Here is a 12954-nt window from a genome sequence, read left to right on the forward strand (position 1 = left end):
TTTAAATGATATATAAAATGGAAACCAATAAAGACCAGGGGATTTAGCAGAAAAATATTTTTATCTTTTGACTTCATAGCTTTCATTCCAACTAATTTAAACAACTCCTTAACTCTTATGATAGAAGTTGTGACAAAAGGAACAGTACATCGCTATTGAAGTTCATAAGGAAGGTTTTGAAGATTGCTAACAATGACAGTTTTTATACTTGCTGAAATGTGCAGTATAGTTCTTTTACTCTGAAACCGACTATAAAATTTTAGTTACCCAACTTTGATTTTTCAGTGCCCTTCTATTTTTTTTTCCTACTGACCACCTTTGCCAGAAATAAGGGCCCTCACATAAAAGTTTTACAGATTGGCGAGGAGGAAATAATAGTAATGTAAATTAAGTAGTTACTTCATTAGATTTACTCTTTTTAGAAATATTGTGATTCTTACCTTAACTGTAAATTAGTCTGTCTAAGACTGTGTAAATTAATGGGAGAAAAAGTAAAGACCAGAGAAGCAGATGAGCTATAATAACGAAGTGGGCTCACCTCAGGTGGGAGAGAAGTGTCTTAGAGGTTTTAAAGGCCATCAACTTGAGGAAGACATTTTAGCACCATATTCTGACAAGGATCTCAGTGAAAGCATTCGTAATGGGGTGGAGGCCTGGTGCAGAAGATAATTTGTTTTGAATGGATCACAACATCATTTGTAAGTTAATCTTTTGGTAAGTATTATTTTACAGTTTGGAGAAAATGCTAATATGTTAACTGTATGTTTTTAAAAAAAATAAAGTACATTTCAAAATATTGAATTTTATTGGGAGAAAATGAATGAAAATTATCTATTCCTCTACCGGAGGATATCTACATCTTTTGTATTTATCTTAATACTGCAATTTTAAAAAAAATCTCCAGACGTAAATATATCTTACCAAAGTTTTTCATAATGTAAGGCAGCATCCTAACTTTTCTTTTCTTGTTCTTTTCCTAGCCCAAGTTCACAAATGATTTTTATTCAGTTGGTTGGTTAGACCATGTGCTGATGACCCATTGATTCATTGCCCTTCATTGTGGTTCTGAACCCACATGTAATGCCCAGTCTTGGTCATCTCTCTTTGAGTAGGTCCCTATGGATCCCTAAGAGCATTTAATGAAAGACTCACAACACACCAGTTCAAACACATTACCACTGTCGGAAAACTACTTCAAAAGTGAATATTCTGTGGTTTTGATCAGTAGAATCATCCTTATAGTTAAATACTAAGAATTCTATTATGTATAGCTTTTATTACCATATTTACAGATATTTCATTAAGTCCTCTTTAATAGACACATATAGTAATAATGTTTTCAAAAACTGAACAAGATTCCATCTGAATTTATTATATTGATACTTTTAATTTAAGTAGCAAATTCCAAAATGATTTGCTATAGAAATTCTTTTAAAGTTTTTATTCCTGGAAAGTAAAAGTATAATTAAATTTAGAAAATTCTGTTAGTACATATTTCAGAGAACAAATATCATTTGAGTGCAATGAGGGATAGCAAAGCTGTAGTGTAACTGACATGTTTATAATGGAGTTCTAGCATTAATTAACCTATCATAGCAAGACTTTAAAGTTTAGATATTATCTTTGCTTTATAATGAAGGGAGGAAAATGGGTCTTCCACAGCACCAAATTACTCTGAAATTAACAAATATTTGAGTAGCTACAAAGAAAACACCATGCACTTTTTTGGTCATTACACCTAATATTTATCACGTTAAAATAATATCCAGGGGAAAAATGAACACATGGGGAAATTGATACAGCTGTATTTTGAGTTGTCTCGTGACAATAGATCCCTCACTTTTTGAAGTAATTTCTTTAAGGGTTTTTCTTGATAAGCATTTAGGTTAACTTTAGTTCCCATTTCTAAAAGGCACAGATGGAACTGCTAACATGTATTTATTTTATGAATAAAGTAATAGTAACTGCCTGGGCCCTGGTCCTCATGGCCAGTGTCATTTTTGTCCATTTTATCATGTGATTTGTTCTTACATCTTTAAAGATATCTGATGGGCAGTCGGTGAGAAATACTTTCTCCCTGGGCTACTAGTCTCTTGAGATAATCATTGAAAAAGGAATAATTTACTGTTAGCTCCATAGAAACCACTGTATATAGTGCTAGTCAAGATTTGTGAGCTTCTTTTTTGCCCACATATTTAGGTTCAAATTAATGACCCTTGGTGGCAACAGTATCTGATACTGTAATATCAGAGTATAGCATTTTCTAAATCTGTACAAGTCATTAGAAATAAAGCTTCCCTTTTTTTTAGGTAGCCATCGTCCACTTTACAGTGATTAAGAGGTTTATTTAAATTAATTTTGTATCCCTTCATGGAAAGCTTCCAGAAGGAGATAATTGAACATGTGATTGTTTTTGTTATGATTGTTCAGTAAACATTTATTATCTATTATATAGATTATTTCACCTGAAAATTTTATTCTAAATATAACACCTTACTAATATGATTCATAAAATGCAATATAGGTATTTTAAATATAGCACTGTTGAAAATCAGAAGGCAAAGAAATGGTTGAGTCCATTTCACTAAGTTAAAATTTAACTAAACGAAGCCTGATTGGAGGACTGGCTGCTTTTTTCCAACCCATAACATCTTTTCATTTCCTACTCATTCTTTCTTCCTTCAAATAAAAAAAGTACTATCCACCTACCAACTCAATAGATCTTTTCTTTATTGTTTACCTAAGTAGGGAAAAAACTTCATATTTTCCATCTTTCATAACTGTATTGTGATTCAAGCTCATAAACTTAGAGGAAAAAACTTGAAAATATAAGGAGTATTATTATTTTTTCAACATCTTTATTGGAGTATAATTGCTTTACAATAGTGTGTTAGTTTCTGCTTTATAACAAAGTGAATTAGCTGTATGTATACATATATCCTCATATCCCCTCCCTCTTGTGCCTCCCTCCCACCCTCCCTACCCCACCCCTCTAGGTGGTCACAAAGCACAGAGCTGATCTCCCTGTGCTATGTGGCTGCTTCTCACTAGCTATCTATTTTACTTTGGTAGCATATATATGTCCATGCCACTCTCTCACTTCGTCCCAGCTTACCCTTCCCCCTCCCCGTGTCCTCAAGTCCATTCTCTACGTCTGCGTCTTTATTCCTGTCCTGCCCCTAGGTTCTTCAGAACCTTTTTTTTTTTTTTTAGATTCCATATATATGTGTTAGCATACTGTATTTGTTTTTCTCTTTCTGACTTACTTCACTCTGTAGGACAGACTCTAGGTCCATCCACCTCACTACAAATAGTTCAATTTTGTTTCTTTTTTTTTTTTCTTATAAATTTATTTATTTTATTTTATTTTTATTTTTGGCTGTGTTGGGTCTTCGTTGCTGTGCACGGGCTTTCTCTAGTTGCCGCGAACAGGGGCTACTCTTCGTTGTGGTGCGCGCGCTTCTCATCGCAGTGGCTTCTCTTGTTGCGGAGCACGGGCTCTAGGTGTATGGGCTTCAGTAGTTGTGGCATGCAGGCTCAGTAGTTGTGGCTCGCGGGCTCTAGAGCTCAGGCTCAGTAGTTGTGGCGCACGGGCTTAGTTGCTCCGCGGCATGTGGGATCTTCCCCCCGGACCAGGGCTCGAACCCATGTTCCCTGCATTGGCAGGCGGATTCTTAACCACTGCGTCACCAGGGAATCCCTCATTTCTTTTTATGGCTGAGTAATATTCCATTGTATATATGTGCCACATCTTTTTTTTTTTAACATTTTTATTGGAGTATAATTGCTTTACCATGGTGTGTTAGTTTCTGCTGTATAACAAAGTGAATCAGCTATACATGTACATATATCCCCATATCTCTTCCCTCTTGCGTCTCCCTCCCTCCCACCCTCCCTATCCCACCCCTCTAGGTGGTCACAAAGCACCGAGCTGATCTCCCTGTGCTATGCGGCTGCTTCCCACTAGCTATTGGTTTTACATTTGGTAATGTATATGTGTCCATGCCACTCTCTCACTTTGTCCCAGCTTACCCTTCCCCCTCCCCGTGTCCTCAAGTCCATTCTCTAGTAGGTCTGCGTCTTTATTCCCATCCGGCCCCTAGGTTCTCCAGAGCCATTTTTTTTTTTTTTTTTTTTTTTAGATTCCATACATATGTGTTAGCATACGGTATTTGTTTTTCTCTTTCTGACTTACTTCACTCTGTATGACAGACTCTAACTCCATCCACCTCACTGCAAGTAACTCAATTTTGTTTCTTTTTAAGGCTGAGTAATATTCCATTGTATATATGTGCCACATCCATTCATCTGTCAGTGGACACTTAGGTTGCTTCCATGTCTTGGCTATTGTAAATAGAGCTGCAGTGAACATTGTGGTACATGACTCTTTTTGAATTACGGTTTTCTCAGGGTATATGCCCAGTAGTAGGATTGCTGGGTTGTATGGTAGTTCTATTTTTAGTTTTTTAAGGAACCTCCGGAGTATTATTATTTTTAAAAAGGGAAGTCATTTCTATTAGATTGAATAAGAGGGTTTTTTTCCCCTTCTAATCTAAAACTTTAGGAGAATTTCAACATGATTTATAAAGGAATTTAGTATCTTGGCTTTCATTAACATAATAACAAATAAATGTAAGTATTGGCAGTCCTATAAGCCTCCAACAGTTTTTGTGATATAAGAAAGTAGTGTTTAACTATTAGTGTTGCCATCGTAATTTCATTAGTGTGGCTTCTTTACACACTTTCTCCAGTGACGCAAATACAGACTTGATTTTTTGGAACATCAGACTTATGGCTGCCTTCTCTCTTCTTCATTACTTATGTTGGACAAACTGCCATTATCACTTGCCAAAAATAATCCCACAGTTCAGTAGACTTCAGTTTTAAGGTCTCTCATGTCCTCCTTAGACCACCAGTAGCTATGTCTCTTGGAAATCAGAAATTGGACACTTCTTTTTGATGTTTAACAAACCAGACTCCATTTCTTAACCTCTAAGGAAGAATATAGCAAAACAACAAATTTTCTAAGCAATATCTCTGGAAACATAGCAACAAATCTCTTTGGAATGCGTCCTTTGGAACATAGGCCAAATTATTTTTGTATCAAGCTTTTAATCAGATTTGTATTAAGGTGATGATAATAGTAAAGTCTTTAATAGGGTAAGATATTATAGTTATATGTATTTTCCTTTATCTATATTCATATACAGAAATGACTAAAGACTCACCAAACTTTGGTAATATCTGTATTCTTGTGATGTAACCAGCTTCAAGAAACTAAGGATAAAATATGGAGCTTATAGATTCAGGCTTCTCTTATTCTTATACTGTAAGCAATTCCATGAAACTAATGATAAAATAGGAAGCTTATCAAATTTCACCAACTTCCCTGTTCCCCAGTTCTCCCTTCCCACCCACTTCTCCCCCTCTCCAACCCCATACCACTTTCTCTGCTATATTTCAGGAAACTTTTTTCAATCCTCACTTCTCCTCCCTTCTATTTTCTCGGCTTTATAACTTATTTATATAACCTTTCCAATGATATCCTGTGGATTATGCTAAAGTATAATAAATAAATCACATAGTTGAGTTTGTCAAAAGACCTTATACCATCAAACCATAGTTAATAAAAACTGAGAGGCCTTTTTAAAGTATGACCTTAACTCTGCTCTTTTTCCCATTTCTCCCTAGCACTTCAGAGTTTTTTTAATGAAATGTTTCAAACTCCTAACTTTCCCTGTTATACTAAAGAGTTGAGTGACATTTAATTATCAAGTAAAAATTTCAAACCTTGTAGTTCAAGTAGTCAGCTTTCTCCTCTACTATTAAAATTAAATAATTTTTATTACAAAGTTATTATTAAGTACATTTTATTTCAAAATCTTTCAAGTCTTAGCTCCAGATAATATATTTTAAAGTGGTGCAAATTGTGATCTTGTGCTTACTTTATTCCAAATGTAAGAGTCTGTTCATGCTGGTTGCCCCAAAGCAAGTAATTGCTTTTTTTCTCTTTCATTTATCCTTAAACCTTATAAGCTAACGAAAGATCCGAAGTTTTATCTTCTAGCTTCTTTGTCTTCTTAACCTACCATATTTCACTTTTCAGAATACCTTAAAGATTGCCCCATGGAACAGTATTGCTTTCAGAAGTATGGTTTTCAAGAGAATTCTATGATGATGCATTTATTTTCATCCATCTAGTATTTAGGTTGCATTTAAACTGTCTGTTGTTCGCAGACGTAGAGAATGAACTTGAGGACACGGGAAGGAGGAAGGGTAAGCTGGAACGAAGTGAGAGAGTAGCACTGACATATATATACTACCAAATGTAAAATATATAGCTAGTGGGAAGTAGCCGCATAGCATAGGGAGGGTGGGAGGCAGACGCAAGAGGGAGGGGATATGGGGATATATGTATACATATAGCTGATTTACTTTGTTATACAGCAGAAACTAACACACCATTGTAAAGCAATTATGATGTTAAAAAAATAGTGTCTTGTTATCGGAGTCTTAATAGATTATATTTTACCAATTTATAATATAAAACATAACAGTTATGAAAATGAATGTATAGATGGCCCTGTAAATGACAGCCTTGCCTCTTTCAGGAGAGAGTCTTCTTGGTAACCTGTGAATTTGAAAAAAAAAAAAGCCTTTGCTTTCCCAAACTCCTGTAACCTAGCAAGCTGTAGAGAACTTGGACTTTTTCTCCTCCATAGCCAAAATAAGAGATTATGGTTGTAGAAGGCATCTTATGACTCTTTCTACAACAGTCTTTTTTGGGCTTTTTTTTTTTTAAGTGAGGATTAAATTTTTAATACATTTTCTGATTTTAAAAATGAGGATTGTAGTTAATAGTCTGAACTTAATTTGGCAAGATCTGTAACATTTCTATGAGAGATACATGGTCATTAATTTTGAAAGCTCTGCATATTGAATTTATAATCCATTTGACTCTAATATTTTTTACATATACTTGCCTGTATCTCAACACAGATTTATTGGATGAAATGTAAGATAAAATCAGCATTTTGGAGAGAAATAGCTGGACAAGTATATATTTGTTCTTTAAAATATTTTTGGAACAAGCTTATGTATGGATAGATTATTTGAAAATTTATATATATATTTCTGAGTCTTTGTGTTTTTTATTTTAAATAAGCTCCTGTCCCCTCTTCAAGGCTCACCTCAGCAAATTCTTTGCTGGTCCTCAACTCAGTCTGCCTTTCCTTGGGTCTAACCTTGCCCATTATGCAGGTCTCTGTTATCAATTTTATGACTGTACTGTGATCATCTTTTTAACGCATCTATTAGACTGTACTCTCTGAGGGCAGGGGCTGATTATGTTGTTATTTTCTCAGCATAAAACACTGTGCTGCCATTGTGGTGTTAAACATTGAGGTGTGGGATTGTGATATCAGAATTCTACCGCTAACCCCAGTAAATTTATTTCTAACCCTGTAAGATCCCTGAGACCAGAAAACACACAATGGACAACTGCAGAAGAAAGCAAGGGAACCTTAGTTGGGTTAGTGCAGAAACTTCAGGGTAGGGCTCTGCGAAATTGGACGGGAGCATCAGAGCTCCTAAGGGGTCTCTTCTGTACCTTAGGTTCAAAACTGAATGTCACAACTGGCTAGTGACAAGGGAGGGCCAAAGAGAAGAGTATGCAACAGCGTAGAGAGGTGATTGAGCTTTTTCCCATGTGGACTCTGGCTCAGCTTACCCTTTCTGCATGTGGGATGAAAAGGTATGAGGGAGAGGGTCCCAACCATGTGTACAGCCTTTTAAAGCATGGTGACCCCACTTACTTTTGAAGGTGGTATAATCAAGGTCCTCAAATTTAACACATCTGATTAGTGTTTCCTCATCTTTTGGGGAAGAGGAGGAGTTGACAAAGAGACTTGATTGCATCTTCTCCCTTTAAAGCTTTATAAGTGAGCTTTCAATAAATGTTTATTTATACATCAAATTAGTCCCCTTTTCAAGTAAATTTGTATTTATTTCTGACATATCCTCTTCTTACTGTTTTGATGTTCTTATCCTGAACTTTGAAATTCACATGTTCTCAATGTTTTTGTGACTTATACACTTCTAGGATTATCATTACATGGTGTTTGTATTGGTATAGAGAAGATGTGTAATATAATCCCAAGAGAGTTCTTGAATTCTGTTTGACCTTTTTGCATAATATGTCCAAGTGAAATTGGACCATTTGCTTATGAAAAGAACATTGACATAGCTATACTTAAGAGTAGAAAGCTCTGAAATCTTTATTTGAAAAGACATTTATTCATATTGTTAAGTATTCATGGCACCATCCCAGCCAAGGCTTTAATCATTTGACTTATCAATGTTTTCTTTCTTTTGGTGATATAAGAGTGAGAATATGATATCTGGCTTCTATCCAGCAGAATTAGTAATAGATAAGCTCAAATGATTTAATCTGGGCTTATGTGGTACTAGATAGCACTGATTCCATTAAGTCAGTTAAAATGTATACCTTATTAGATTATTCAAGTGCTATGCACATACTAATATAAAAGCAAAATAGGAGCTATTTTAAATAATGAACCATCTAAAAGGAGGCTTTTTTTCCTGGCTTCTATTTTTTATTTTTTTCCAGTTTTATTGAGAAATAATTGACATACATCACTGAAAAGTTTAAGGTGTACAGCATGATGGCTTGATTCACATATATTGTGAAATGATCACCACAGTAGGTTTAGTTAATATCCATCACCTCATATAGATACAATAAAAAGAAAAGAAAAAAAATTCACCTGTGATGAGAACTCGCAGGATCTACTCTGTTAACACTGCTGTATGATATCAGGAAAAGTTATCTATAGTCATCATGTTGTACATTACATCCCTAGTACTTATTTATTTTATAACTAAGTCTGTACCTTTTGACCATCTTCCTCCAATTCCTCCTACCCCCACCCTCTGCCTCTGGTAACCACAAGTCTGATCTCTTTTTCTATGAGTTTGGTTTTTTTGTTTTGTTTTGTTTTTAGATTCCATATATAAGTGAGATCGAACAGTATTTGTCTTTCTCTGTCTGACTTATTTCACCTAGCATTATGCCTTCAAGATCCACCCATGTTGTCACAAAGGGTAGGATTTTCCTGTTTTTTATGGCTGAATAATATTCCATTGTGTATATATACACTCTTTATCCATTCATCCTTCAGTGGACACCTAGGTTGTTTCCATGTCTTGGTTATTGTAAATAGTGCTGCTATGAATATGGGGATGCAGACATCTTTTCAAGTTGGTGTTTCTGGGTTTTTTGGATAAACTCCCAGAACTGGAATTGCTGAATCATATGGTAGTTCTATTTTTAATTTTTTGAGAAAACTTCATACTGTTTTCCACAGTGGCTATACCAATTTACAATCTCACAAGCAGTGCTCAGGGTTTTCTCTTCTCCACATCCATGCCAGCATTTGTTATCTCTTGTCTTTTGATCATGGCCATTCTAACAGGCATGAGGTGATATCTCATTGTGATTTTAATTCACATTTCCCTAGTGACTAGTGATGTTGAGCATCTTTTCATGTATCTGTTGGCCATTCATATATCTTTTTTGGGAAAATGTCTATTCAGGTTCTTTGCCCATTTTTTAATTGAATTATTTGGTTTTTTGCTCAAGTTGTATGAGTTCTTTATATATTTTGGATATTAACCTCTTACCAGATATATGGTTTGCAAATATTTTTTCCCATTTCATAGGTTGTCTTCCCACTTTTTTTTTTTTAATAAATTTATTTACTTTATTTTATTTATTTTATTTTTGGCTGCATTGGGTCTTTGTTGCTGCGCACGGGCTTTCTCTAGTTGTGGCGAGTGGGGGCTACTCTTCGTTGCTGTGTGTGGGCTTCTGATCGCGGTGGCTTCTCTTGTTGCAGAGCACAGGCTCTAGGTGCACAGGCTCAGGAGTTGTGGCACATGGGCTTAGTTGCTCCGCAGCATGTGGGATATTCCATACCAGGGCTCGAACCCGTGTCCCCTGCACTGGCAGATGGATTCTTAACCACTGCACCACCAGGGAAGCCCAGTTTTCCCACTTTGTTGATGGTTTCTTTTGCTGTGTAGCTTTGTAGCTACGTGTAGCTTGATGTAGTCTCACTTGTTTATTTTTTACTTTGTCTCTTATGCTTTAGGTATGATTTCCATAATATCATTACTAGACCCATGTCAAGGAGCTTTCTTTCTATGTTTTCTTCTAGGAGTTTCATAGTTTCAGGTCTTTCATTTAAGTCTTTAATCCATTTCAAATTAATTTTTATGAGTGGTACAAGATATAGGGGTCAAGTTTTATTCTTTTATGTGTGAATATCCAATTTTCCCAGCACCATTTATTGAAGAGACTGTTTTCTCCATTGAGTATTCTTGGCTCCCTTGTCAAATATTTGTTGCTTGGGTTTATTTCTGGGCTTTCGATTCTGTTCCATTGGTTTATTTGTCTGTTTTTATGAAGGAGGTATATTTAATAATTGAATTATTATCTTGCATTCTTTGCTTAGGGTGTTCCAGTCATGGCAATAAGAAACAAAATGATATCAGAAGGACTAGACCCAGATCTTCTTGAGTAAGTAATTCTTCTAATATAATGATATTATTGCCAAGATGCTGAGTTTATCAGTGATAATAAAAATATTTCAAGCTCTATATGTTTTTCCTATACAGTGTTTTATGGTTGAGGAGACCACCTTCATAAACAGTGTCTCTGCTATGTTTAAAAAGTGAAAAATCTATGCTATGCTACTAAAACTAGCCTTAAGACATTTTAGGAGTAGTTTTAATAGATTGATGATGAATCTGTATATGCAAAAGGGATGGAATTTGATGGCAGTTTTGTTGCACAGCAGTAGTGTCCACAAGAAGCAGTGCTCTTTTTCTTCCCATGCTACTTTTTTCCTCCTTCCCTCCCTCCTTCCCTCCATCTCTCTCTCTCTCTCTCTTGAATTATCTATAGTTTTTTATTTAAGACCTTAGTGTATAGGAAATTTACTCTACATGATCTAGGTTGAGCCAGATGGGGAAATAAACAGAGTAACTCTAAGTCCACAGTAATGGTTATTAGAAACTAGATATTGTTTTGTGTGAGTTTTATTAAAAAATTTTTGAGAAATGCTGAAAATTTGTGGCTCAGAAATTTGATAGTAATTTATTCCATCCAGGCAAACCTGGCTACATAGCTCATCCTGGGTAAAATATATTGTAATGGATTATTCAGAACTAGTCTCCTTTGCAAGTATCTAGACACTTGTAAAGAGTCTTTCCAGTTTGGGATTTTAGTTCACCCCAATGTATTTAGCTATGGTAGCTATGCAGGCATTCATACTGTACTAGCAGTATACTTTGGAATTTTTCTTGGCTCTCAGCCCTTCAAGAAAATGTATGCATTTTTTCCCTCATATATGCAATCTTTTCCTCATATTTTATCTTTCAAAATATGAAATTTAAGAATTTTTTAGAAGTCTGCAAGAACAGATTTCCCACATGTATCTCCATTTAGTATGTATTTCAGTAGCAAACAGTTCAAGTACAATGGTATAATTGGTAATTTGAACTAAAGCATCTCCAGGATATTTGGCATTTGCTCTGGAAATTGTTTCTGACACACTTTAAAAGCAGATGGATTGTGACATATACTTTAATGTGAATTGAACATATGGGTCCAATCCATTTTGGTACTCATTGGAATATATGTTATAAATATATTTAACATTGACTGTGACCTCTTTTTTGCTTCTGGAAATACACAGTAGACCTTCTATACTAACAGAGAGCTAAAATGACCTTTAAAATCATGATTTTTCTCTCTAGAGAAAATGTAATAAATGGAAAACTAACAGCCCTATAAGCCCTATAATCCAATCCCTTTACCCACTACTGGCTTCACTTCATCCCCTGCCCAGCCTAAACCTACTTCATTATCCTTTACTTCAACCATCTACCCACACTAGCAACTTGAAAGTCACCCTTGATTCTACCCTCCTCTCTACCCCTTAACATGTCAGTCACTGTGATTTTCTCTTTTTTAATCTCTCACATCTGACCACATGCCTCCATGCCATTGCTGTTTAGTTCAAGCCCTCATTGTTTTTCACCTGAATTATTATAATAACTCCTGATTGGTTTTCCTATTCTCTTTCAATCTGTCACTAAAAACTTAGTGGATCTCTTCATATAGTTCATCTGTTCATACATACAAATCTTTCTGTGATTCTCCACTGCCTTTAACATATAGCCTAACATCTTAGAATTGCAAATAAATGCTTTTATCATCAAGACTCTAGCTTCATTTCTTGCCATTCATCCCTACTTCCCTATCTCCTGCAGCTGTAGCAAACTACTGGCAGTTCTCTGAATGTATCATTATCCTGGTGTCTTTGAATGTTTGTATTCCTCCCCATGGAACTTCCTTCCCCCATCTTAAATGGCCAGGCTGACTTCATATTCTTAAAGAGTCCATTTAGATATCGCCATCTTAAGAAGTCCATGGATGGGACTTCCCTGGTGAGCCAGTGGTTAAGAATCCGACTTCCAATGCAGGGGACGGGGGTTCGATCCCTGGTCAGGGAACTAAGATCCCACATGCCGTGGGGCAACTAAGCCCACATGCCACAACTACTGAGCCCAAGCACCACAACTAGAGAGCCTGCGTGCCACAACTACAGAGCCCACATGCTCTGGAGCCTGCCACAACTACTGAGCCCATGCATCTCAACTACTGAGCCTGCGTGCTCTGGAGCCTGCATGCCACAACTAGAGAGAAGCCTGCGCGCTGCGACGAAAGATCCTGCGTGCCACAACTAAGACCCAACGCAGCCAAAAATAAATAAATAAATATTAAAAAAGAAAAAAAGAAGTCCATGGATGACAACCAAGGGGAGAACCCCCAGGACCCCCAATACTTCCTTGATGTATCTCACTTAG

At 36.0% G+C, this 12954-nt stretch overlaps 1 protein-coding gene across 2 annotated transcripts in view; it reads left to right on the forward strand.

Annotated features, from left to right (window-relative positions):
- WASHC3 (WASH complex subunit 3) overlaps nucleotides 1-12954 on the forward strand; it is a 58503-nt gene that overhangs the window by 26299 nt on the left and 19250 nt on the right. For both annotated transcript variants that reach the window (XM_061205430.1, XM_061205428.1), the window contains exon 6: nucleotides 10536-10600. In XM_061205430.1, the coding sequence (XP_061061413.1) occupies nucleotides 10536-10600 (65 nt within the window). The remainder of the gene's footprint in view (nucleotides 1-10535; nucleotides 10601-12954) is intronic.

The sequence above is a fragment of the Eubalaena glacialis genome, chromosome 11, assembly GCF_028564815.1.
Source record: "Eubalaena glacialis isolate mEubGla1 chromosome 11, mEubGla1.1.hap2.+ XY, whole genome shotgun sequence".
NCBI lineage: Eukaryota > Metazoa > Chordata > Mammalia > Artiodactyla > Balaenidae > Eubalaena > Eubalaena glacialis.